Genomic DNA, 26,608 nt, shown 5'->3' with positions numbered 1-26,608 from the left:
GTTGAGCTACTGAGGTGTTGAGCTACTGAGGTGTTGAGCTACTGAGGTGTTGAGCTACTGAGGTGTTGACCTGGGTGCCGCGCTGTTGACGAGTCCTCTGCATGTTGCTGTTGGTTTCGCAGCGTTGTGTAGGAAACACTAGATAGAGTCCACTGGTACAGTTTAAAGTCAATTTATTCCTGGTTAACATGCAACAGTTCGTGGTAGATTAACACCCGGTTTAGCGGTCAAAAACCCTTTGCCTGTCAAACACTGAATCCACAGTGCTAATTAGTGCTTAGTGGACCGGCACCCAGTGTACACAACGTCACACCCATATTTGGCTCTTAGTTATTGTGTATTCTATGTAACGACGCAGTTTTATGTTATTACATAATGACGTCATGCAACGGCATCATAATGTCATTTAGCAACCAATCGACCTGCCTTTACAAACTACCCCGGAAAAGTAAGTATTTATCATGTTTTACCCCTGTGAGCAGCCAAAATGCCTCTGTACCGTGGTAGACATATACTTATTTATTATTATTGATTTATTTATATTTGAGCTAATATTCTTAGCTATTAACTCTACTGACCCTGTGTCCACATCCGTCCACATTATGGTGGAAGGAGCTCATTGAAGACGTGAGGACCACAGAGAGCCTTCACACTCTTCAGACTCTACCTCCACTAAAACACTAACTGGCATTTAAAGTGTACTTATAATTGCTCTTATCTATAGCAAGTTGTAGATCAGCTTACTTGATCAAATTGCACTTTATTGTTTCTTGTTCGTCTTGGTTTGTTTCCTTATGGTGGAAATGCACTTATTGTAAGTCGCTTTGGATAAAAGCGTCAGCTAAATTACATGTAATGTAAAATCCTCTCCCAGAAGTTTGTTATTCCATTTCTACATACGTTGTTACTTCACTAATTTGAACATGATTATTGTAGTACAATTTATTTACATACTTCTTATTTATATGTTCACATTTTGTGTTATTTGACATCCATATGGAAGTTACTTCATCCAGCCGTGAGTGTGACGTCACGCAATGGGTACTTGTGCCAAACAAGACTCGTCCTACTTTCCCTCTGATTGGCTAGTAACTGTTGCTTCGATATGTTGGATTGGTTGATTTAGGCACATGCTTTGTAAGGGTAAGCCAATCAGATGCAGAGTGGGGCGGGTCATGTCTGACCACGGCGCTGACGCGCTCTTCTGTGGTTGGCTGCGGGATGATATAATTACAACAAGCCGCTGGAGCTGGAGCCGCCGACCAGAGCGGTCCGGTCCACGTGGTGTTGGTGTGTTTCCACGTATAGCTGACGATGAAGCGCGAACCAGATCACGTCGTTACTATCGGGTAACATGGCGGAAAACTCAAAGCTCCAACGAGCTCCGACGGCTTCGTCAACGGGAAGATGTGACTGAAAAGGACAAAGAGGAGACCGTGCAGCGGGAAAAGTTAATCAAGATGGCGGCCTAAAGGTATTTGTTACGCTAACGTTAAGTACTTTTACTCCGGTGGAACTCTAAACCACGCCGCAAACTTACTCCGATGCACCCATACTACACTGTAGAAGTTCTATTGTGCAACTTAACTTAACGGTAGTAATGGTTTCGGTCCAGAAGTAATGGTAGTGATACTCTGCTACCAAGTCCCTGAAGTGATGAAACAAAAGGCCGATTGAAGCCCCCCCAGCAGTCTGTTCACAAAGGGGGGGCCGTGACAAAACCGAGCTGAAGCGTATTCTGATCCAGGGTTCTGGTCTTGAAATGGGGGGTTGGGGGTCTAATCTGTATACTGTATACTTGGAGTTCTTACCTGCTTCTCTGATTGGCTGACAGAATGACCCCGTGGCGAGGCCGGCACCAACGTGGCGGTGAGTGACATCCCATATGAATATAAATCCAAATGTAGGCGGGGCTTAGCTCCACCGGGAGATGATGTGAACAAAAGGCCGAATTGTAGCGCCCTCGAGCAGAGTGTTCTCAGCGCGGGTGCCATGACAAAGACCGACCGAAGCGTTCCTCTGATCCCAACTCAGTCTGGTCATGTGACCCACACATTTAAACCGAACTCCGTAGACTGAAATGCAAGTGATTGCTTTATGTGTTACTGTCTCACCTGTTCAGACCCACCTGGAAGCTGCTGCGCCGCCTGCTGGACTCTCGGAGTACTGTAGCCTCTGACCCCATAACTTCCTTTGTACTGAAAGCTTGGTTGGGTACTCTTCCTTCATGCTGATATTTAATGAGAGTTGGACTGTAATCTAAAGATGAGTCATTTATTCACGCAGTGAAACTTTTTTAGTAATAAAATAAGCTACTGGCTCAAGTGTTTTTCTTAATCAATGCAACAAGAGCGAGTTCAGTGTCCATCAGCTGATCCCAGATCCGCGTGATACTTTTAGGTAAGAGGACCACAGGGTAGAAAGACTCTTTACCAACACGCTTGTATTGTACATTGTATGTTTTATATGAGAGAAATGGATAGACTGTCTTTCATTATTTAATTTTTTAGTTTGTGTGAATGACACTATTTTTTTTTTATACAGATACATCTTCCTAATACTAGCAAATGTGTAATAATATTGGAAGCTATGTAAACTTTCATTTATACACAACATTCATTGTCAAATAAAAAGTGCTGTTTCTTTGAGCTGTTGTATTTATTGCTTTCAATGGCCAGTATATTATTTGTTGTCACTTGTGACTGTTCCTCTTTGAGCAGCATCATTAAAGATCACTTCCACGTCAATGTTGGTTAAAATATTTAACGTCATGTATAATTTAAATGGGGGGAGATGATTCATTTACTTTGTCACGGTAATAGAAGTGAAAGAACAGTCAGACCGGATGTTGTACATCTGCTTCTTGGGAGGTTGGACTTTCCCCGGAAGTGGCCGGCTGCTGCAGAAGCCATTGCTGCGGTTCGCACGGAACCGGACTGGCGGGATGGAGCCTGGTGCGGTTTCTCCGGTAAACACACACCGACTGACCGGCGCGCTCTGTGAAGCTAAGCTAACGCACCTAGCGTAACGTAACCCAGACTGCGCGCATGTAACGGTGATTCGGTAGAGATAGAAACGCGTTAACGGTTCCGAACCGGTGCAGAAAGGCGGCGCGATTCCGTTTATCCTCCGAATTAATCAACCCGAGTAATGGACCCGAGGGTCAGTTGGAGGCCTGTCATTCAGTACTGCTGTACTGTAGAAGTACTAAGTACTCCAAGTTACTACGGGAAGACAAGTAACAAGTCGTCCCGTAGTACCACTGACCTCTGATCAGATCTAAAGGGTACTGTTTGGTTTCAGGGCGTTCGGATCAAATCGGAACCGGACGACGTGGAGATCCAGCCCCTCACGCTCCTCAAGAAGCTGTCCGTCAAACTGACCGACTGCAGGCTGTGGCTGGAGGGGCGGGACTTCCTGTCTCTTGGTAAGAACGCAGTCATTTCTTCTGTAGTTTATTTAGCTGAACGTAATCCAATAGCTATGCGATCAATAGATGATAATAGCTATGCTATTGATTATCATCCTGCTGCTCAGCGTTCCTACAGGGATCTGATCTGAGGCTGCTGATTACAATAAAACCTGTCTGATCACATTCAAATCAAATTCTCAGGTGACAAGTGACATTTATTTGTCCAGACTAAAGATTTTGTTTTGTCAACAGAACCAAGTGTTGGTCGTTGTAGAGCAGCTGCCCATCATTTTTGAAAGAATCTGACCTCTGACCCCTCCAACCCACAGATGATTATCCTCAGCTGAAGCAGCGCCGTCCGACGAGCACGAGCAGGAAGATGGTTTACTGCCCAGAGTGCAACCGGGGTTTCTACAAGAGTGCTCACCTGGAGGCTCACCTGAGGACCCACCGGGGGGGGAAACTCAACGAGTGCTGGCGGTGCGGGAAGAGCTACCCAACCCTCATGAGCCTGGTGGTCCATCAGCAGGTCCATGAGCGCAGGGAGCCCTACCACTGTTCCCACTGCGACAAGACCTTTGCCCTGAAGAGGGACTGGAAGACGCACCACCGCACGCACTCTGGCACAAAGCCGTTCAGGTGCTGGTTCTGTGGCGACGGGTTTGGCGAGCAGGCGGAGCTGGGCCAGCACCTGGAGACGCACCAGGGGGAGAAGTGCTACCGTTGCAGGGTCTGCGACAAGAGGTTTGTCTCCTACCAGGGCTTCAACTTCCATCGCCGGTCGCACCGGAAGAGCAAGCCGCTGCCCTGCCCCAGGTGTGAGAAGACCTTCGGGAACCCCCAGAGCCTGAAACTCCACCAGGTGACCCATTCCGACAGGAAGCCGCATCAGTGCCCCACTTGTGGCAAAGGCTTCAAGCTGCTGAGCGGCATGCGGGTCCACCGGCGGACCCACCAGGACCTGAGGGACTACCACTGCGCCGAGTGCGGCAAGCGCTTCTCCAGCCTGCAAGGCTTGAAGCTGCACGACCGCACCCACACCGGCCTGAAGCCCTACCGCTGCACCGAGTGCGGAAAGCGCTTCACGCAGTCGCCACACCTGAAGTCCCACATGGTGACGCACACCGGGGAGCGGCCCTTCCTCTGCACCACCTGCGGGAAGAGATTCACCCAGTCGTCCCACCTGAGGTCCCACATCACGCTGTTCCACGTGGGCGAGAAGCCCTTTGCCTGCGAGGACTGCGGGAAGAGCTTCACTATCGCCCACTACCTGAAGATGCACCGGCTGAGCCACACCAAGGAAAAGCTGTACCAGTGCTCCTACTGCGACAAGGCCTTCTCCTACCACAACTCCTGGAGGGCCCACGAGAGGATCCACACCGGCGAGCGTCCCTTTCGCTGCTGCGACTGCGGCCGGAGCTTTGTCACCTCCGGCTCGCTGCTAAGCCACCGCAGAACTAAGCACACTGGGGAGAAGAGCCACTACTGTATCACCTGCGGGGAGTTCTTCTTTACTAGCTCGCTGCTGCGGGTCCACCAGCTCGACCACACCGGCGAGCGGCCGCACGCATGTTGTTGCGGCAAGACCTTCAAGACCAAAGGGGTGCTGCGTTACCACCTGAAGAGGTTCATGGACCACCAGCCAGCCGAATGACACGGGTCAGTTGCAGGGCCGTGGTCCAATGGTCCCAGAGGTCCCGCAGGTCTTTTCCTAACAACGATCCCTTGGCCTCTGAGGAAGATGTCACAGGGTCAGGAAAAGTAGGACGGGGAGGAGCTCGGAGACAATCTGTCTTCACTGAGCTACGCAGCTGTGATATCACTGATGTGGAAGTAGGACGTTCAGAAGCTCCTCCTAGATACTTCCTGTGTTCTCACAGAGCCAATCGCAAGAAAAAAAAAACTTTATTAGCATTGCAGGAATGTCAATAAAAGAAATCCGAATTATCCAATAAAGAACAAAGCTACTAAACTGTCAACATGTACACATTTACACATTATGAAGACTTACTTTCATCATTTCCGAGTCACTTTAAATGATTCTGCCGCAAGGCATTGTGGGTAGGAATTATCTACTTTTCTTTTGTACAGGAAGGTCTGGTGTTTGTTCTCCTAAATATAAAGGAAGCACTGAAAACCTTTTGGTAGAGGAGCTCATGAAGGAAGCGTTGAAGATTCTACTCTACAGGAGCTTAACGGGACTCATGAAAGAGGAACCGTCACGAGAACAAAAAGGATTATTGGACATCCATCACGGAGTCCGTGTACCCTTTTCTCAGCATAAACGTCTCTACAGAATTATTTAAATTGTTTCAAATCACAGGTTTTGATAAGAAGTCGGAAACTATTAGGAATCTGATTGTCTGGGGGCCACGTGAAGCACTAACTTGGTCCTTCTCTGCTGCGATCTCTTAAGCTCTTAATAAACACCTTTAAAGCTGAAAGGAAACACTTTTTTTAACCCCAGAAAGTTGATCTCAGGTTCTTTTTGAAGATTGTAGATATAGATCTATAATAGACAAAAATGGATATATCATAGTTTTCTGCCATTATCTTTAATATACTGTTTTGTAATATCTTGTGTTATGTAATATTCAATATAATATACAATTGTACCGTGTCAAATATTATAGAATATGTCATTAGGATGTAATATTTGAACAAAAAAAACTTAGTGCCCCCTTTAATATATCACAGTGTCATTTTTAATTTAATATCTATGTGTAATGTTATAGATAATACAACATACATAACAATGTATCGTTATAGTGTATATATATATACACTTTATTTCTTACTATATTACTATATTTCTACAATGTCTTCACTGTGTTCTGAGATTTAAATCCAACAAATATTCCACTCGAGTCTTTTACTTAAATTGACCCATCTTTGCTTCCGTTGGTTTTATTTTGAAGGCCTGCAGTGACATCCGCTCCTTATGTAAACAGTAAAGATGGCGGCCTCCGGCGTGCGACGCGCCGTCCTCAGCCACACTCTGAGCAGGTTATTGTGTTCAGGAGGACACGTCACTGTTCGGGGACGGTACACCTGCGTCCCAAACACCGGAGACAGGTACATGGGAAGAGACAGATTGACACGGGATATGGACACGAAGGGAGACGGCGAGAGGAACATGGACAGAGACGTGGAGAGTGTCCGGGACATAGTCAAAAACAGACAGAGACATAGACACAGTGAGAGACAGATGGACAGAAACGTGGAGAGAGACAGGGACATTGTCAAAGACAGACAGACAGAGACATGGACACAGTGAGAGACAGATGGACAGAAACGTGGAGAGAGACAGGGACATAGTCAAAGACAGACAGAGACATGGACACAGTGAGAGACAGATGGACAGAAACGTGGAGAGAGACAGGGACATTGTCAAAGACAGACAGACAGAGATATGGACACAGTGAGAGACAGATGGACAGAGACGTGGAAGAGAAAGGAGATCCGCTGCAATCAGACAGACGTGAAGCTTCCTCGTTTCCTCTCCTCACATTCCTTGTCTCTCCACGCGTCCTTTGTGGGAGGGGCTAGGACACAAAGGAAGGAGATGTGGGTGTAACTAAAAGATGAACTGTCTCTCTTGTTCCAGAACAACCAGCAGCGCTGTGAAGGGGAAGCGCTCGGCATGCTGGGTAAAAGTTAGCGAACATGACCCCATCGGGAGAAACTTCCTTAACTCCCTGGGAGGAGCAGGAGGAGGAGGAGGAGGTGAAGGAGGAGCAGGAGGAGGAGGTGAAGGAGGAGCAGGAGGAGCAGGAGGAGGAGGAGGAGGAGGAGGAGGAGGAGGAGCATCAAGAGGAGCAGCCAGAAGATGTCTGATGGCGGTCATCGGTACGTTCAGTCACACCAAACTCAGGTCACAAATCTGTGGATTTCAAGCTACTGTACAGTGTGTGTGTGTGTGTGTGTGTGTGTGTGTGCGTAGCTTTCTCTCTGTTCAGCAGTGCTGATGAAGACCGACGAGATGAAGCTCAGAGGAAAGAGGACGAGATGATTTTGTTATTGAAGAAGGCTAAGGTAGTACTTTAATACTCCAGTACTGACACTCCTCCTCCCCGCGGGTCAGTAGTACTAGTACTACCAGGACTCTAGTACTAACACTCCTCCGCCCTCAGCTCAGTGTGTCACGGGGTCAGCTGGAGGCCGCCTCGGGCCTCCTCCACCAGGCCGTCGCCGTGGCTCATCAGACTCACAACCACCAGGCCGTGATCTACGCCTACAGTCTGGTAAGCCCCGCCCACCTCTCGTTACATCACAGGTCATTTAGCTGACGCTTTTCTCCAAAGCGACTTACATCACACTTTAAACCCGCGGCTTTATACATTTTTGCCCGGGGAGCAATTAGGGGTCAGGTGTCTTGCTCAGGGACACTTCAACACGGGACACGGGGCAGCCGGGGCACGAACCGCCAACCTTGCGGTTCCCGGCGCACCCTCTGTACTACATGCTCCACCGTCGACCTCTCAGGTCAAAGGTCACAGAGCTCTGGGTGGGACCTTTGACCTCTTCCGCCTGTGTGTGTTGTCAGATGGCGAACCTGGCGTACGTCCAGGGTCAGCTGGACCACGTGAGTACCGACCCGTTAGTCACCTTGTCACTACGGCAACGGCAGTGAGACCGCTGGTTGTTCTTCCTCCTCTCAGGCAGAGAAACTCTTCAAAGCAGCAATGAGCTTCATGTTGTCAGGAGGGATGCCTCAGGTGTGTGTTTGTGTGTGTGTGTGTGTGTGTGTCTGTTTCCGTCCACTCAGCTGTTCTCACTGCCTCCCTGTCTGTTCCAGGACGACAACGCTGTCATTGAGATGTCTCTGAAACTCGCCACCATCTACGCTGAACAGAACAAGTAAGATTCAACGCTTCAGGTCTCTGATCTCTGATCTCACTTCCTGTCAGAAAGGTGACTGTGTGTGTGTGTGTGTTTGAGGGCGGAGCTTGCGGAGATTGGATTTGCGTTCTGTACGGAGTCTCTGGAGGCCAAACTGCAAAAACATAAGGAAACCGCTGTAGAGGATCTCACAGGTGAGACACCTGCCACACAACAGACGGGTCCAGGTAGACCGGACAGGTAAAGACAGGCTCTTAAGTAACGCTGCTGTTGTCCTCAGAGGAGCAGGAGGCTCTGAGGAAGGAGACCCGTCTTCTGCTCGGTCTGTGTTTCGACTCTCGGGCTCGATACCGAGCGTCAACACTGCATCTGAAACAGGCGGGACAAGACTACCAGAAAGCTCTGGACATCTGCCTGCAGGAGCAGGGACACACCCACCCACAGGTAGGACAACAGGTGGACACGTTCTTGTGAAACGTTGAGACGGCACCTGAACACCACCATCTTGTCACCTGTCAGACTCTGGTGCTGATGAGCGACCTGGCCACCATCCTGGACCTGCAGGGTCGCCATGACAACGCGCTTGAGCTGGTCCAGCGCGCAGTGGATCTCAGCCGCTCAACCGGGCACCCCGACCAACATGTGCTCCTGGGAAACATGGCCGGCATCCTGCTGCACAAAGGTCAGGAAAGGTCAAAGGTCTCTGAGTCTGACCTACTTTAGGTGGAACCACTCCCAAACGCCTACGTCAGCCTGGTTTCCATGGGAACGCGGGTTCAGCTGAAGTAGGTCGGACAAGCGACCGGCCGTGCCGGTTCACATCTAGTCTGATGTTCTAACTGTGGTCCATCAGGCCGGCTGGAGGACTCGGTGAGGTTCTACCTGCAGGCTCTGGGTCTTGCTCGGCAGGCCGGAGACCAGGAGGCTGTGGAGAAAATCCAGGAGGGGCTGCAGGAGGTGAAGAAGAGGAGCCAGGAGGGCAAGGAGGATGAGACAAAGGCTACAGAGCAGTGATTGGTTCCCAGTGTGTCAGTGGACTGAATGGGTTCTCCGGAGGTGGAGGAGAGATAATGATCCCTCAGACAGTGTGATGGTCCACAGCAACAAACTGGACCTCCAGACTGGACATAGATGTTTCCAGGATCCTGGTGACCCCTGTGACCTTTTATTCAGTCGTTGACTTCATTGACTCGTTCATGCTCTGCAGAGGAAGAACCCTCTCTGTGTATTTTGTGTTTCAATGTAAAAGTGTAATAAATGTGTTGTGACAGCTGCATCGATCCTCTTTGACCAGCAGGTGTCGCTGCAACAAGTTGTTACCTGAGACCGATGTTCTCACGCCTTAAGGTCCTGAGTCTAATACACAAAGTACATGAATACTGCAATTATTACTGTGTGTGTGTCGCTGTCACAGAGTCTGAGGTTCCCACAGAAGGTGACGCAGGTGAACTTCCTGTTGTGTTTACAGAACATGTCAGAATAAAAGCACAGTGATGAGCGTAAACAAACAGGAGGAACCATAAACACACACCGTCGTTAGCCCCCCTTTGATGACTTCCCCCACAATGGGTTGTCCTTTTCTATTTTTAATAATTACATTATAATTCTATTTCTAAAATAAGTACATATTTCCTCACTTGTCTTCTTCAGTTTAATATTTTTTACAGAAAATGAAATATCGATAGTTATGTAAACAGCATTTAACAGCAGGATCAAGTCTTTGACTGATCACATGATGGGGTGGGCGGGTTCTAAGTGTCTTCACTCCAGTGGACATCATGCTCTCAGTATTTGAAGACAGTATTTTTAACACACACAAGAGGGACAGACATGTCTTCTTGTAGTTCATAGTTACTTACCTTTTGGTGGTCACCTGTCCAACCACGTCCTTCTAACCGTGTAGACCAGTGATTCTCCCCTGGTGGGTCGCGGACCCCTTTTTAATGGGCATACGTATTCTGTCTCCGTACTCTCAGGTTCAAACTGCACCATGTTTTCATTAAATACATTTGAGAAGTTGAGAATGTTCCTCGACGTGTCATTAAGGCGTGATGGTGGTCCTGGAGCCAGACCAGTTGAGAACCACTGCTCTAGACCGTGTCCTCCTAACCCTGTCCCAGTAACCATGTCCCTCTAACAGTGTCCCTTTAGTGGACTTGTTACTTGTAGATAAAGTTGACTAGCTGCTGTTAAGTGAAGACGAAATATAAAAGATTCAAATCTCCCTATTTTAACCTTTAAATATGATAATGAGTTTACGTCTATTCATGGATACACTATTTAAATGAGTTTGGTCTGGTGACGTTATATATGTGTTTATATTAAAGCGTGTAGGCCACAGACTTAGTCGATTATCAAAGCTGATGACTAACAAGCACTAAAAGGGTCAGAGACACAATGTCCCCATCGGTTAAATACAGTGGTCCTCACTATGTAGCAAGGACAAGAAAACGCACACACGTGAGAAAGACTTTCTTTATGTTTAACTGATGTTATGAAAACACACAAACACAACACATGACCTAAACACACACACACACACACACACACTGAGAAGTTAATTGTTGTTGTGCTAACAGGTTAAGTAAACACACACACACACACACACTCAGGGGATGTGGTATAAAAGTAGCTGCAGGTTGTTTCTGTCTCTTTGCTGTACAACGACAACACACTTACCAGGTATGAACACACACTCACACACACACACTCACACACAGTTTTCATGGATCGCAACAAGCGGATCTCGTTGGAGGACGTGATTCAAATGGTCTGCAGGAGGCAAGTGGATGTCTTTGCACTTTAGTTTCACAGTTGGACGTCCCTCCGGTGAGCAGGACTTCCTGTAGTTTCTGCTATTGTCCTGCAGAGGGCAGCGTGGAGCTGTAGTTCTCTCACCCAATGAGAAGTCTCCTTGGTGAGGTGAGTCAATTCCTTCACTTTCAACTTTTATTCTACAACGGTACAGGTGGTGTGTGTTTTCATGATGTCATTTGAGAAACGATGATGTGAGATGAGAAATGATGATGTGAGATGAGAAACGATGATGTGAGATGAGAAATGATGATGTGAGATGATAAATGATGATGTGAGATGAGAAATGATGATGTGAGATGATAAATGATGATGTGAGATGAGAAATGATGATGTGAGATGAGAAATGATGATGTGAGATGATAAATGATGATGTGAGATGAAAAACGACGATGTGAGATGAGAAATGATGATGTGAGATGAGAAATGATGATGTGAGATGAGAAATGATGATGTCCAATTAGAAATGATTGTGAGATGAGAAATGATGATGTGAGATGAGAAATGATGATTGTGAGATGAGAAATGATGATTGATCTTCTGATCTTATCAGTGCTGCAAGGATGCTGAGGATTCAGATTCAGTCCATGAACGCTTTTCTTTCAGTAAGAACACTCCAATATCCTCCAGTATTTCCTCCTCCAGATTGTGCTGCTTGAACTCATCTGTTGACCTTCAGACACACTCTGACCTCTGACCCCTGAAGGAGCCATGAGCCACCATCAGAACTCTCTTGATGACACCGGTTTGTCTGCAGTGAGTCTCAACAGATGATCTCGTTAAAGTACGAAGACGTTACGTCTCTAGGCAGCTCATAGTCAGATTATCAGTGGGGGGGGGGCACACACTAATACACACCAGTTAAACAGTATGAAATGTAATTATAACAAATACAATAGCAAACAAGGTGTGAAGATAGTTCATATAAGACTTTATAATAAGACTTTTTAGAGTATTTCATTTTTTTTATTTAAACTGAAGGAAAAGTGAGGTAATATCTACTTATTTTAGAAATTAAAACTATTTTAAAGTTTATGGGTTATAATGCAATTCATTAAACAAAAACAAAAAGAAGAGACAGGGACAACCCATTTTGGGGGTGTCATCAAAGGGAGGCTATGCTAATGAGGGTCCCCACGACGACATAAGAACCAGCGTGTGTGTTGAAGGTTCCTCCTGTTTGTTTACAGTCATCACTGTGCTTTTATTCTGACATGTTCTGTAAACACAACAGGAAGTTCATCTGCGTCTCCTTCTGTGGGAACCTCACACACAGAAAGGTTCAAATGTCAATGTTCCTATGTCATCTCAACAGAAAACGTGTGGGAACCAGTGGATTAGATGTTGGTTCCATGGTAACTGGGGGGGGGGCGGACACATTCAACATCGAATTCAAGCAGCTTTCCATTAAAAACACTTGAAATCCTCTAAGGACTATATATCTGATGTTTAAAGCACCGTCATGAGGACCGGGGTCCAGCAGCCATTACGAAAATGAGGCAATCAGGGACCAGATTACATTGGGACGTCATTGAGGAACCATCACAAGCATGGACGATGAGGAACCTAATCTTTTTCTCTCTCCACCTACAGTCTCTGTCTCCTCTTCCTTTTCTACGGCGCCATAGTGATGATGAAGAAGAAGAGGAGGTGGACCTGAACAAGGTCTTCGATATTCAGGGTTTTCAGCAGATCCTTTGTCCTTCAGCTTGCAGCCCACCGGAGAAAAATAGAGTCTACAATGAGCAGGATTTTGAGGGTAGGGTACAAAACCATAGCCGGTGCAGGTTCTGGGTTCTAGTGGTTCCTTGAGAAGGTTCTTGGGACCCAGTCTTGAAAAAGATTTCCCTGGTGCAGATCACCGGGTCTTCTCCCGCCACGTCCATCAACCTCTGTCCAAACCGCCCGCTGACAGCAGGAGGAAGAGGACCACCGAGGGGAGGATGGAGGGCCGGAGAGGCTCCACCGCGGCCACCATAGTAGAAGACCGGGAGGAAGGAGAGGTTAAGTCCCACGGTCCAATTAGAGAGGAGCGATCAGCTCCTGCCCCCAGGTGAGGCACACACCTGGGAGGTGAATGTGGGACTTGAAGTTTGTTTGAATCCACATAACTTGTAGCTCCTCCCCTTCCCAGTGACACTGTCTCACCCAATGACATCACGCCGAGAAGTGCCGCTGACAGCGCCGACGAGGCGGAAATGCTGATGTGCGTCGACCTGGATGATAACAAGAGTGAGTTAGACCAACACATGTGTTCATTACATGTAGTTTCTATGAAACGCTTAACAAACAAAAATATACCAATACCTGAAAAACTATACTAGAGAACTTAGAACAGAGAGCAGAGAGCAGAGGACCGAGACAAGATTGTTTAAACCAGTAAAGCTAAACCAGTGAACTGAGACCAGAGATCGTAGACTAGAGAAGTTGTACTGAGATAACTGTCCAGAGAACCAAGACATTAAACCGGAGAACTGAACTGTAATAACTTTATGGATCCTCTGACTCGTCCTCTGGCGCCACCTTCAGATTAATTAGGTGTATCTATGATCAGAAACTAACTAGAGATATTCAATCATCATCAGCTGTGTTAACTGATCTAAGCTAAGCTAAGCTCAGCATGTTAGCATCGTCATTGTAAATACCGGATGTGGACTCTCTCCCAGCATGCACCGGGGCAATTTGACTGACACACTGAAGGAATGTTTTCCAACATGAAAGAGCTCTGTGTCGCTTCTTGATCCTCATCATGTGACACAAACACAACGTGGTGCTCCATGCCAAGCCCACGGCCTCTGTCTATTGTTTAAGTCTGGGAATGGTCCTGGTTCTGGTCCTGGTTCTAGAGACTGTTGGTCTCCGCGATCAACACGAAGCCAACGTTTCTCGTCAGGTGTTTGGTGATCTCAGTGAGTAGTGACCAACTACTAACCCTCCTTAGCTGTGACCCCCCGTGTGATGTCCACTGCGATGATGTCACAGATGTAAACCGTTGATTGGGAGACACAAAGCTGCCTTTGTAAAATAATAAATACTGGGGGTAAAAGTGATTGACACGGAAAGTAACATATGTGAGGACGACGTATATATGTAGTATTTTTCCTCCTTCGTTCACACGATGATCCACCGCAGTGCTTTTCATCAGTCAGCTGACTTAACGCTGGAATGTAATTGGTTGATTGTTCCCAAGAAATCAAGAAGTGATGCGAAAACCTCCAGTTTCCCAGATTTTCTTTTTGAAGAAACCTGAAACTCACCATCACATCACTGCAGAGCATGAACACCCCTTGTGTCTGTCTGATTGGATAATTCAGAGCTCATGTCTCGTCTTACAGGTTCTTCATTGAAGCTCATTCGAGTCTGAAACTCTATTAGACGGCAGAAAGTTCCCATGAGACCACACTGTGTGTTTATTGCACTAAAACCGTTTTGAGCCGGGTCAGGTAATCAGCTGTACGGGTTGAGGTGAGGGGTAAGTTGAGTGCAGATGAGCAGGTCTGTGTGCTACTTTGCCTCCCCTTCATGTCAATCATCATATCTTGCTCTTAGGAGAAAGACTTATACATTATAATCCGACTCCATCATGTAATTCAATGTAATGTCCTCGGAAGTCATGTAAACATGTGTGTGTGTGTGTGTGTGTGTGTGTGTGTGTGTGTGTGCGTGTGTGTGTGTGTGAATCAGGTTTTAACCTTTGATCTCATCCCACGCTCATGTCTGCTCCTTCAGGTCACCGATTGGCCGATGTCCCGACAGTGAGGTGTCACCTGGTGAAGCGGAGCTCCAGAGGGCCGATCGTCCAAGTCACCAAAGATCAGATCAGCTGCCAAGAACCGTCCCACCAGCAACCAGACCGAACACCTCATGAGGTCAGAGGGGCTCGCGTACCTTAACCTGTTACCTCAACTGACCTCAAGTCAGAAAGTTCTCATCGCACAATGTTTAGAAAACAACAAAGACAGACAGACAGGTAGAGAGAGACGGGTAGAGTCAGCTAGGGAGACTGAAGCGAGTAGAGTCAGACAGGTACATTCAGAAAGGTAGAGTGAGACAGGTAGAATGAGACGGGTAAAGTCAGACAGGTGGAGGGAGGTAAACTCTCGTCTCGTCTCTCTCTGCGCTCAGTTTGTCTTTTTCTTCATGATGGTTGGTTTGGACCTGAAGAGTCAACAAAGAAAGGTATCTATTCAATCCCAGATTGTTTATCTTTGGTTTGATCAACTGTAAGCATCCAGTGTCATATAGTCTGGTTTATTTTCATTGGTAAGGCCGCCAGGAATTTACCGTTATTTTACGGTATAATACCGTAAGTGGTTTTTACACTATGTTATTGTAAAATGGATTACTGTATTATATTATTATTATTACCGTAAACTTGAACAAATTTAATGTGAATTAACTGCAATTTACTGGCAGTCGACCCTAGTAACTTACTGTTTTATTTACAGTGCCCTACCGTAATTTACGGTATGTTTTCGTATATTGGATTACAGTTTCTTACCATACGATTACTGTTTTTGTGTTATAAATACCAGAATGTTACCGTTTACTTATAACCGTATACCTTTACAAGTTGAAGTGTCACTGAGCAAGACACCTAACCCTTAATTACTCCAAATAAAATTATGTCAAACCATGGGCGTTTTGGATCAAAGTGACAGCTGCATGTATAGTAATGTCCTGTAAGTCAAAGTCATCATCGTATCTCATGAGATACTATCTCATTATGATGACTTGCAGGACCTGTTTCTCAGTGGCTGACATGGGCTTCCATACATTAACCTACAACAGATGTAGATGGACTGTGATTCACTGCACTTGTATGTGTATTTCCATCCCTTCATAAAATATATGTAACATGCAGTTGAATTACGGTAGTCTTCTATTATTGTAAATTGACAGCTTTAACTGTTTATTCATGACATTGGCCGTTAATTTACAAGCAAGGGATGGAAATTTAACTGTATGTTACAGTTATTATGACATACTGTAAGATACCGTTAGAAATGCACCGTAAATGTACAGCAATTTGTTACAGTGTAGTGTTGAAAGCCAAAGAAAAAAGAGTTTTAAAATGAGACAGTGAGGAGGTCTAATGTGCAGCGGCAGTTCGTTCCATAGTTTTGGAGCTGCTCGATTCCCTCTGAGCTTCAGCCGCGTTTTTGGAACCCTGAGGAGCAGCTGGTCAGCTGACCTGAGAGATCGGCTCTGTAGGGGTGCAGAAGTTCAGAGAGGCACGATGGGGCAAGACCATTTAGAGATTTAAAAGCAAATAAAAGAATTTTAAAATAAATTCTGAAATGCACGGGTACCAGTGGAATGAAACTAAAATCGGTAAAATGTGCTCAAACCTCCTTCCTTAAAAGGCGTGCAGCTGTATTTTGACCTAGTTTGTGTTTATTTGTAGTCATTCTGGTATAATAGATTATTGAAAGGGGTTTCCGCACTTTCTGGTGATCAGTTATATAAATAAAAATATTTATATCATAGAAACTTGCCGACTGTCTGGCTCGGATTGCTGTCATTTCACCAGGAGGCAAACCCGCAATCTGGTTTGTGCTTTTAAGAAGATGAGAATTTTCACCGCAAAACGGAGGCGCGCTTCAACAGGTGGTTTCTGTACACATTGCAGATTACATCATTTGGCGCACTTCATGCGCCCTCCCATCTCTTTATGGGAAACTCGCACGTTCCCCTTGACACGCCCCTGAATACATATGCATGACACGGAATGCGCGATTGGACCTTTTCAGGTCTCGCGACAGGCAGTCTGCGCTTTTACCTCCGTGCGCCTTGTTCGTACCTCGCCATGCTTTTATGCGCACTTTGCGAAACAAACATGAGGCCCTCAATCTGACAAAGAGGAATTTATATATAAATAGTGAACCCGTCACTATTCATAATGTTTGTATAAACAGTGAAGAGGTCCACATGTCACTACATATATGTAAATAGTAACACCTGTGTGCGTCCAGGTGTTCGTGGAGCTGAAGGAGCTGGTGATCGACGGGAACCAGGAGCTTCAGTGGAGGGAGACGGCTCAGTGGATCGAGTTCGAGGAGGAGGTGGAGGAGGAGACGGAGCGCTGGGGGAGGCCCCACGTCACCTCGCTGTCCTTCCGCTCGCTGCTGGAGCTACGAAAAACCATCTCCCACGGTGAGGAGGCCCTCTGCTGCTCCCTCAGTGCAGCAACGTTGCATAGCATCTGACAAGTGTAATAACATGTTCTGATTGATTGAGTGATGTGCTCTTAAAAATGTTCATGAAAAGACATTTAGAATGTCGCCTCATTACCAGCTTGTGGTGATGTCATTGTGTGATGTCATTGTGTGATGTCATGACGGTATGTATGATCAGGGACGGTGCTTCTGGATTTGAAGCAGAAGACTCTGCCGGGGATCGCTCAGCAGATGGTGGAGCAGATGGTGATCTGCGATCAGATAAAAGCTGAAGACCGAGCCAACGTCCTCCAAGCTTTGCTGCTCAGACACAGGTTCATTGATCCCCCTAATGACACCCACCAATTGACTCACCCCCAATGACCCCCACCTAATGACTCATCAATCTCATGACTCATCCACCTAGTGACTCACCTACCTAGTGACTCACCCCCTTAATGACTCACCCCTCTAATGACCACCACCTATTGACTCACCCACCTAGTGACTTACCCCCCTAATTACTCACCCCTCTAATGACCACCACCTATTGACTCACCCACCTAGTGACTCACCCCCCTAATTACTCACCCCTCTAATGACCACCACAATTGACTCACCCACCTAGTGACTCACCCCCTAATGAACCCCACCTAATGACTCATCAATCTCATGACTCATCCATCTAGTGACTCACCCCCCGATTACTCACCCCTCTAATGACCACCACCAATTGACTCACCCACCTAGTGACTCACCCCCTAATGACCCCCACCTAATGACTCATCAATCTCATGACTCATCATTTAGTGACTCACCTACCTAGTGACTCACCCCCCTAATTACTCACCCCTCTAATGTCCACCACCTATTGACTCACCCACCTAGTGACTCACCCCCTAATGAACCCCACCTAATGACTCATCAATCTCATGACTCATCCATCTAGTGACTCACCCCCCGATTACTCACCCCTCTAATGACCACCACAATTGACTCACCCACCTAGTGACTCACCCCCTAATGACCCCCACCTAGTGACTCATTAATCTCATGACTCATCCATCTAGTGACTCACCTACCTAGTGACACCCCCTCCTAATGCCATCTACCATTTGACTCACTCACCAGTGACTTACCCCCTAGTGACTCACCCCCACTTATTGACTGACCCACCTAATGACTCACCCCCTAGTTACTCACCCCCCAAATACCACCTACCTTTTGACTCACCCACCTAGTGACTCACCCATCTAATGATCCACCCTCTAATGACATCTACATAATGACTCGGCCACGTAGTGACGATCAATCTTGTGACCTATCCATTCATCTCTTTACTCATCCACCTAATGACTCATCCATCTAATGATCCATCCACTGACTTATGCAGGGACAGGACAACATCTTAATGAATGTATTTCTTATTTTCAGTCATCCCAGTGATGAGAGAGATCACAACTTGTTCAGCAAGTACATCTCTGCAGCCAACATGGCCACATTGATGGACAGACACAGTCGCCAATCAGAGCCCACCATGACTCTGAAAAATCACAGAGAGGCTGACGGGGAAAGGTGCACGGTAAGAAGAAAACTGGAGACAGACTCCTAGATTGTAATAAGCTAAAGCATAAGTGTTAACAGCTGTTTCCTCTGCCTCTACCAGAAGACAACTTTTCCTTTAGAAGGACATGCGAAAGCTCTGAAGACTAGCTCTAGTGAAGGACAAGCTATTTATACATATGTACTACATATATATGTGTGTGTTCAGATGGATGCCTCGCTTATCAGCGCCTCCAAATCCAAACATGAAGTGAAGCTGATGGAGAATTTCCCAGAAAGAGCTGAAGCCACAGTTGTCCTCGTTGGTAGGCATCACACACGTTCCATCGCCTTCGTTCCCAGGTCCATGAATAAGACCTCCGATTTGTCTGCAGGCAGCGTGGGCTTCCTGGAGCAGCCCTCAATGGCATTCGTCCGACTACAGGAGGCGGTGCTGCTGGACTCCATCCTGGAGGTTCCGGTTCCTGTTAGGTTCCTCATCCTTCTGCTGGGCCCGCCTACGGCCAACATCGACTACCATCAGATTGGACGCTCCATCTCCACACTTATGTCTGACAAGGTAGGTCCCCGTGGGTTCTAACGCCACCTGCCGCATGTCTGCTGTCTTGAACCAACATGACACAATACAATTAATTCCCCTCAGCTCTTCCACGAGGCGGCGTACCAGGCTGACAACCGCCAGGACTTGCTGACGGCAGTCAACCGCTTCCTGGACTCCAGCGTTGTCCTCCCTCCCTCCAACGTCAACGGCAATGAGGTCATCCACTCGGCCGCCCGCTTCGAACGGGAAATGCTCCAAAAGAGGGAGGAGCAGAGCGGCCAGCTGCAGGAGAAGCAGAGTGTCGCTCAGCAGGACAAAGGTGGGTTTGTCCCGAGGAGTTCCTTCTCTCGATGGTGTGATGAAGAGAAGTTCAAATCCTGACTACAGCCAAACCCTCTGGCCTCCATAGAGAAAATGTCAGCATGTTAACATCTCACATTTCTCCCAAAATAATTGTCTGCATAATGACAAGTTGGACGTTTAACAGTTAGAAGTTTGAATCCAGGGCAGACTCTCTGGTCTGAATATGACCGCTAACATCATAGGCGATGGTTCGCGGTCGAAGGGGTGGTGGGTGGGCACCGTCATTTTCAAGTGAGCATTGCTGCGTGGAGTGACACCGCTGTTGGGTGTTAGCTGGTATGTACCAATCTCAGAGTGTTTCTCTCTCTCTAATTAGTCATTAGGAATAGCAGTTACTTTTATCCATCCATCTTCAAACTGCTTATCCGTCATACAGGGTCGCGGGGGCAGAGTCAATCCCAGCTAACCTCGGGCGAGAGACAGGGTACCCCCTGGATTTTTTGGCCAGCCAATCGCAGGACTAACACAGAGACAAACAACCATTCACACTCACATCCACACACCTATGGGCAATTTGGTGATTAACCTAATCCCCAGAGCATGTCTTTGGACTGTCGGAGGAACCGTGCCGCCCCCTCAGATACTTTTATAGAAATGTAATTTATGTCTTTCTGTAATTCTCACGAAAGCAAAGTCCTCCGGCAGGCCGAGCAGGACCCTGCAGCCAGTTTTAACCTCCACTGAGGGGGTTGTGATAAAACTGGCCGGTTCTCCACGAACCGACCTTGGTCATGGTCTTAAGATATCATGCACAGTCCCTGCATGGTTTTTGATAGTGTGTAATGTTGTGAGGCCATCTCAATGACAGTAACAAAGCTAAGTTCTTCTCCACCAGGCTTCCTTGTTCCTTTAAAACCTGGCGAGGAACCCCTAAGAAGGTCGGGCCGTCTCTTTGGAGGTCTGATCAGAGACGTGACCCGGCGCTACCCTCAGTACCTCAGCGACCTCCGGGATGCTCTGAACCCTCAGTGCATGGCTGCCGTCATCTTCATCTACTTTGCTGCCCTGTCTCCTGCCATCACCTTCGGGGGACTCCTGGGTTAGTCTAGACACTGAACTTTTTTTCCCTGAAGCCTTTTCCCTGTGAAGGTCCCCCAGCTATGTTCTCTCCTTGTGGCTTAGGGGAGAAAACCGAGGGTCTGATCGGCGTGTCGGAGCTCATTGTAGCCACGTCTCTGCAGGGCATCGTATTCAGCGTGCTGGGCGCTCAGCCACTGCTGGTAATTGGCTTCTCTGGACCCCTGCTGGTCTTCGAGGAGGCCTTCTACATGGTGAGATTTCATACATTGTAATGATTCAATTCATTTTATTTTGTATCGCCCAAAATTGCTAATTACTAGTGCTAATTCCAGTATGTACACATGTGACATCCTCTGTCCTGAAACCCTCACATCGGCACAAGAAAACCCCCCTAAAAAATGAAAAACCCTTGGTGATGATGGGGGAGGAGAAAGAAAGAAACATTAGTGAGATCGTTGGAGGAGGATCCCCCTCCCCGGATGAATAGTCTGCAATGGATGTAATGTGTACAGAATGAACAACGTAAAAGATGTACAAAATACATTACATTCCTATAACAGAAATGATTGAAATATTAAGCCAGGTTTACGACAGGACTACAGCAGGGACAACCACCATGAGATATAACCACCATGAGAAATAACCACCATCAAATGTAACCACCATGAGATATAACCACCATGAGAAATAACCACCATCAAATGTAACCACCATCAAATGTAACCACCATCAGAAATAACCACAATCAAATGTAACCACCATCAAATATAACCACCATCAGAAATAACCACCATGAGATAGAACCACCAAGAAGTCAGTAATGTTGGTTTATGATGACAGTAACAGTGATTAATAATAATAATGATAGCAGCAGCAGTTGGCAGCAGGGCCGTGGCAGGAACTGGGTCCAAAATCCAAAATCTATGAAAACCTATGAGGTGGGAAAGCAAAAATATTCTGTGATGATGATTGATTTGATCTCCTGGTCCACAGTAGCAAGTGAGGGGAATCTGCCGGTAGTAACACAGGTGAGCTGAGCAAACTGAATCAATGGCTGAAGAGCAAAGTTAGATGAACGTCTCAGAGTCTGTGTAGATTAATTTGATGGAATCGTTTGTATCCTGAAAGATGAGTGAGCTTCTAAAAACACTTTGATTGGCTCAGAGAGAAAGTTTGTTTGTGTTCCCTGCTGTTTTAATTGCACCAACACCATCCCCATGACTAAGGTACCTTCATGAGTCCTCACCTGAAAGATCCTCACCTGGTGTGCACCAGAGTTATGTGCTTGGTCCTCTTTGGTTTTTCCTTAGATATGAATTTCCCTGTTCGAAATAAATAACTTTACCTGTGAATTGCACATCATCACGTCACCATCTGCTACCAACGGTGCATTGTTAGGTTTTAAAACGACCGGTCGATTACCATATTTGGCACCCCTGCTCTAAAATGTTTTACTTCAGCCAGTCGTGATTGTGAAGTTCTTTGTGATTAATCTAGGACTTCCCCAACTCATTATCTGGCCCGCTCTCTTATTAAGGAACATACCCGGTGTGTTTGTGTGTAGTTTTGTAGAGACAACGGGATTGAGTATCTGACAGGTCGGGTCTGGATTGGTTTCTGGCTGGTGCTCATTGTCCTCCTCACCGTGGCCTTCGAGGGGAGCATCCTGGTTCGCTTCGTCTCTCGCTTCACCCAAGAGATCTTCTCCTTTCTCATCTCCCTCATCTTTATCTACGAGACCTTTGCAAAACTGGTCAAGGTGAGGTTGGGGTCACAGGTCCATACCAAGCCTTGTTCCCGGCGCCACCAACGTCTGACTATGGAGCCACTTTGAGTTATTTCTTCTTCGTGTTTGTCTTTTGCAGATATTTCAGGACCATCCTCTCCAAAACTGTTTCCATGGAAACCACACAATGTCTCCATCTCCGTGCAACTTCACAACGTCTGGTGCGAACACCGGGAAGGTTATTGGGGAACCAAACACAGCTCTGCTGTCCTTCGTTCTCATGGCGGGAACCTACTTCATCGCCTTCTACCTACGCAAGTTCAAGAACAGCTCTTTTTTTCCTGGGAAGGTCAGTTAATACAAGTACAAGCAGGGGTACTAGTACAAGTACACATCCAGATAAAGGCACAAAGGCACAGTCAAAGTACGAAGTGGTGCATTTACCAAACAGATCAATACGCTGTTGTTCTGTGTGTTACAGCTCCGTAGGAGCATTGGAGACTTTGGCGTCCCCATCGCTATCCTGATCATGGTGCTGGTGGACTACAGCGTGGAGGACACCTACACCCAGGTTGGCTCCTGGGCAGGTCATAGCAACCTGCTGAAGTTGCATGGACAGACATTTAAACTCCCCTCTTCCTACTGGCTGACAGAAACTGAACGTGCCAAGTGGGTTCTCAGTGTCCAGTCCAGAGAAGCGTGGTTGGTTGATCTCTCCTCTGGGGTCAGATGGGCAGTTTCCTGTTTGGATGATGGCCGCCAGCATCCTGCCGGCCATCCTCGTCTTCATCCTCATCTTCATGGAGTCCCAGATCACAGCGTACTACATTTTATTTATGCCTTTGTCTTTGCTTTTTACTTGACATGGTTAGTGTTAGGGTTACTAACGTGCTAACACAGGTCCCCGCTAAGACAACTCAATGCTAACAAGGACTAGAGCTTGCACGGGTCATGCTAACACTGGTCACTGCTAACACGGATTACTGCTGTCATGGCTTAATACAAAGGATTAATTACTTCACCTAATATTAACCAATTTTCCTGTGTTTGCCGGTCAGGCTGATTGTCAGTAAGAAGGAACGGATGCTGATGAAGGGAACTGGTTTTCACCTGGACCTCCTCATCATTGTGGTGGTGGGCGGAGTCTCGGCGTTGTTTGGTCTGCCCTGGTTGTCGGCTGCCACAGTTCGCTCCGTCACCCACACCAACGCCCTTACAGTCCTGACCAAAGCCGTGGCTCCCGGAGACAAGCCCCGCATCCAGGAGGTCAAGGAGCAGCGGGTGACAGGCTTCCTGGTTGCTGTCTTAGTGGGTACGACTGGTGCGCCTCTACAACTACTTCTACTTTTTACTACTACCCTGTCTGATCTGGATCCCGTCCCGCCTCAGGCCTGTCCATTGTGATCGGGGAGGTTCTACGTCAGATCCCTCTCGCAGTTCTGTTCGGGATCTTCCTCTACATGGGTGTGATGTCTCTGAACGGGATCCAGCTCACCGAACGACTTGTCCTGCTGCTGATGCCCCCAAAGTATCACCCAGACAACAACTACGTTCGTAAGGTGAGGACTGACTCACTGGCCGGCGCCCCAGCTTCTGGACCTGAGTCACGGCTCCGGTGACTTGCTTCTAGACATGATTGCCAGCTCTGGTAACTTGGTTCTGGTGACAGACTGTTCTTTGATTGGATCCGACAGCAGCAAATCATGTTCGAATGCAGAAGGAAAGAAGTGTTACGCAGTCCAGTTTCTATAAAAGGCACTTGTAAATACACAGATTGACCATTACCTTACCAGTCTGTCTCTGCTCCCTCACAGGTACGGACAATGAGGATGCACCTGTTCACTGTTGTCCAGCTGACATGTCTTTCCCTTCTGTGGGTCGTCATGGCGACAGCGGCGGCGCTGGCCTTCCCCTTCATGCTGCTGCTGACCATCCCGGTGAGGATGCTGCTGCTCCCCCGCCTCTTCAACCGCAGAGAGCTGCAGAGTGTGAGTCACACCTGGTCATCATTAGCACGCGGCACAGAACATGGGTTACTGCTAACACCGGTCAATGCTAACAAGAGTCACTGCCAGGGGCGGCTGGCCAATAGATGGAAATGGGGCGTCGCCCCACCTGGTGCGCCCCTCCCCTAGCCAAAAAAAGAAAGAAAATAATATTAAATTGTAAAAAATGACAGTTATCTGCTCTTCCTGCACGTCCCTGCCTGTCATACTCACACCCTGTCTTCATGCGCATTTAGCTGCGCTAGGACCAATCTCAAGATTGCCCACAGAAGGCGGGTCTAAGAAGCACTTTAGCCAATTGCTGTGTGTGACGTACAATTTAGCCGATCAGCGTCCTTAAATAGACAATGGATGGAATTCTGGAGGAAGTAACGAGCACGGATTGTATCACCATTCAAGCAGATGACACAACAGACATAAGTACAAATCATATCATACTGATTGTAATTTCATATGTATTATATCATACTGACTTGTGACGGTGACAAAAATAAGTGTTATTTACTGCTTTTTTTTCATGTTGCATCACACGTCATTTATCTGACGCTTTTATCCAAAGCGAAAGAACATTTCAACCATAAGGAAACAAACTCAGAAGAGCAAGAAACAAGAAAGTGCAATTTCATCAAATAAGCCAGTTGAAATTTGCTATAGATAAGTGGCATTATAAGTACAATTTAAGTGCAATCTGTGCTACAATTGTTAGTCTTTATCATATTGGATTAAATATTGAACTGCAAAGTACTAATGTTTTTTTGATACTTTAATTGTTTTGCATTAAATGAACGTGGGATGTTTGCTTAAATTGATTTGATTACCCTACCTAGAACATTTTATCACCAGCCGCTACTGGTCACTGCTAACACGGGTCAGTAAACACACATGTTCTATATGCTGTTGCCATGACAACGATCCCTAGTGCTAACCTACGACCTCTGGTCTTGGCAGCTGGACGCTGATGATGCTGAGCCTCACCTGGAGGAGAAGGAGGGACAGGACGAGTACTCACAGCTGCAGATGCCCGTGTGACCTAACGGCGCCTCCTGATTGGTTGATCCACTTCTTTCATTAGCATAAATGAGATGTATCCTGTAGCGGAGCAAGGGGACTGAACACTTGTTTTTATCATTCTGACTTGGTGTTGTTACTCTGCTTAATGTTTTAAAGATCTCGTTAACTGGATGAATCTCTGTTTCTATTGTGGGTTCCTGGTGACGTTTCATTAAATGCTCATTCTATGCATAATGACGCGTTTCATTGTTTACTATGTACTGTACGTTTGCCGCGGCGTGGTTTGACAGGAACCGGACGTTACTGCAGAGATATGCAGCTCCTCCCATCATGCATTGGAACATCTTTAAAACCTATGAACCACAATCTTGCAATTAGTTTCCTAAACATTATATCAAAGAGCAGAATGAGTTCAAAGCTGCTAAGATACTGTCTCTCCGTCTATAAACCTGCACTTTTTATGCTTTGTTCACCTGCGCAAGAAGGTGTGTACACATCAAGTTGGAGGGACATCTGGCGCGTAGCCCGGCTTCAGGTCTAGCCACAACATTTGGGATTGAGGTCCACACTGACTAGGCCAATCCAGAGTCTGAATCCTCTTGCTTCGCTGCTGTTCTTTGGGAACTGGAGAATGGACTTCCAGAAGGTCTCTGGCTGATGTCTCTTTTGGCTTTATTTGGTCTTCACCCCCTGATGAGAGTGGGTAGGCGGAAGCAGGACTCGAGTGTAGTGCCTAGGGGCCAAATACGGGGCAGGACCTCACCGACACCATCGCGACGACGTTCAATGACGTGATAAAGACACACGCGGCTTAAATACACTGGCAAGGTGCAGGTGATTGGACACAAGTGGAAACAATCAGGGACACGGCAGAATATCACTGGGGATGACAGGACGGGAAGTGGAGCTAAACCAGGGACACAAGAGGCAGGAAACTACAAAATAAAACGTCTGTGTGCTAAATGTTAAGCTATTTCCACCAGCTAGCCTCGGACTGAGTCACTTGTTGAGTTACTTCCTGTTCGGATCATTATAAGCAGTCATCCATATTATTTAATATATAATTATTTGAAGGACGCTGTTACTTTACTCTGTTCGTGTAGTGAAGTAGGAGTATCTGTCAGTCTGTCTACCTGTCTGACCCCTCGCCTC

At 46.9% G+C, this 26,608-nt stretch overlaps 3 protein-coding genes across 7 annotated transcripts; all 3 read left to right on the top strand.

Moving 5' to 3' along the window:
• Nucleotides 1–29: 29 nt before the first annotated feature.
• LOC120816514 (uncharacterized) lies at nt 30–5,856 on the top strand. The gene is made up of 5 exons (XM_078100108.1): nt 30–1,474; nt 1,835–1,869; nt 2,123–2,968; nt 3,304–3,427; nt 3,742–5,856. Exons 3-5 carry the CDS (start codon nt 2,846–2,848, stop codon nt 5,064–5,066), a joined length of 1,572 nt encoding a protein of 523 aa, XP_077956234.1. The 5' UTR covers nt 30–1,474; nt 1,835–1,869; nt 2,123–2,845; the 3' UTR covers nt 5,067–5,856.
• Nucleotides 5,857–6,331: 475 nt separating this feature from the next.
• ttc19 (tetratricopeptide repeat domain 19) lies at nt 6,332–9,527 on the top strand. 3 transcript variants are annotated; one of them, XM_078100109.1, is made up of 12 exons: nt 6,332–6,487; nt 7,020–7,162; nt 7,208–7,261; nt 7,356–7,447; nt 7,546–7,656; nt 7,959–7,997; nt 8,074–8,130; nt 8,211–8,272; nt 8,354–8,448; nt 8,535–8,698; nt 8,774–8,936; nt 9,108–9,527. In XM_078100109.1, exons 1-12 carry the CDS (start codon nt 6,369–6,371, stop codon nt 9,266–9,268), a joined length of 1,260 nt encoding a protein of 419 aa, XP_077956235.1. In that variant the 5' UTR covers nt 6,332–6,368; the 3' UTR covers nt 9,269–9,527. The 3 variants fall into 3 exon arrangements, with proteins under 3 accessions (XP_077956235.1, XP_040028090.2, XP_040028093.2); XM_040172156.2 differs by having other exon boundaries at nt 7,020–7,261; XM_040172159.2 differs by lacking the exon at nt 8,074–8,130 and having other exon boundaries at nt 7,020–7,261.
• Nucleotides 9,528–10,909: 1,382 nt separating this feature from the next.
• slc4a2a (solute carrier family 4 member 2a) lies at nt 10,910–25,690 on the top strand. Of its 3 annotated transcripts, XM_040172249.2 has the most exons (23): nt 10,910–10,936; nt 11,061–11,176; nt 11,714–11,824; nt 12,662–12,827; nt 12,926–13,121; nt 13,203–13,300; nt 14,798–14,937; nt 17,044–17,224; nt 17,426–17,561; nt 18,661–18,808; nt 18,998–19,094; nt 19,164–19,348; nt 19,433–19,649; nt 20,529–20,732; nt 20,816–20,964; nt 22,278–22,472; nt 22,579–22,788; nt 22,921–23,010; nt 23,093–23,259; nt 23,498–23,751; nt 23,829–23,998; nt 24,254–24,427; nt 25,394–25,690. In XM_040172249.2, exons 3-23 carry the CDS (start codon nt 11,780–11,782, stop codon nt 25,472–25,474), a joined length of 3,303 nt encoding a protein of 1,100 aa, XP_040028183.2. In that variant the 5' UTR covers nt 10,910–10,936; nt 11,061–11,176; nt 11,714–11,779; the 3' UTR covers nt 25,475–25,690. The 3 variants fall into 3 exon arrangements, with proteins under 3 accessions (XP_040028183.2, XP_040028184.2, XP_040028186.2); XM_040172250.2 differs by lacking the exons at nt 10,910–10,936; nt 11,061–11,176; nt 11,714–11,824; ... (1 more) ...; nt 12,926–13,121; nt 13,203–13,300 and adding an exon at nt 13,763–13,977; XM_040172252.2 differs by lacking the exons at nt 10,910–10,936; nt 11,061–11,176; nt 11,714–11,824; ... (2 more) ...; nt 13,203–13,300; nt 14,798–14,937 and adding an exon at nt 14,979–15,247.
• Nucleotides 25,691–26,608: the final 918 nt, after the last annotated feature.

Source organism: Gasterosteus aculeatus, chromosome 3, assembly GCF_964276395.1.
Source record: "Gasterosteus aculeatus chromosome 3, fGasAcu3.hap1.1, whole genome shotgun sequence".
Lineage (NCBI taxonomy): Eukaryota > Metazoa > Chordata > Actinopteri > Perciformes > Gasterosteidae > Gasterosteus > Gasterosteus aculeatus.
The sequence above is the reverse complement of the archived record's forward strand: the minus strand, read 5'-3'. Positions and strand labels throughout refer to the sequence as shown.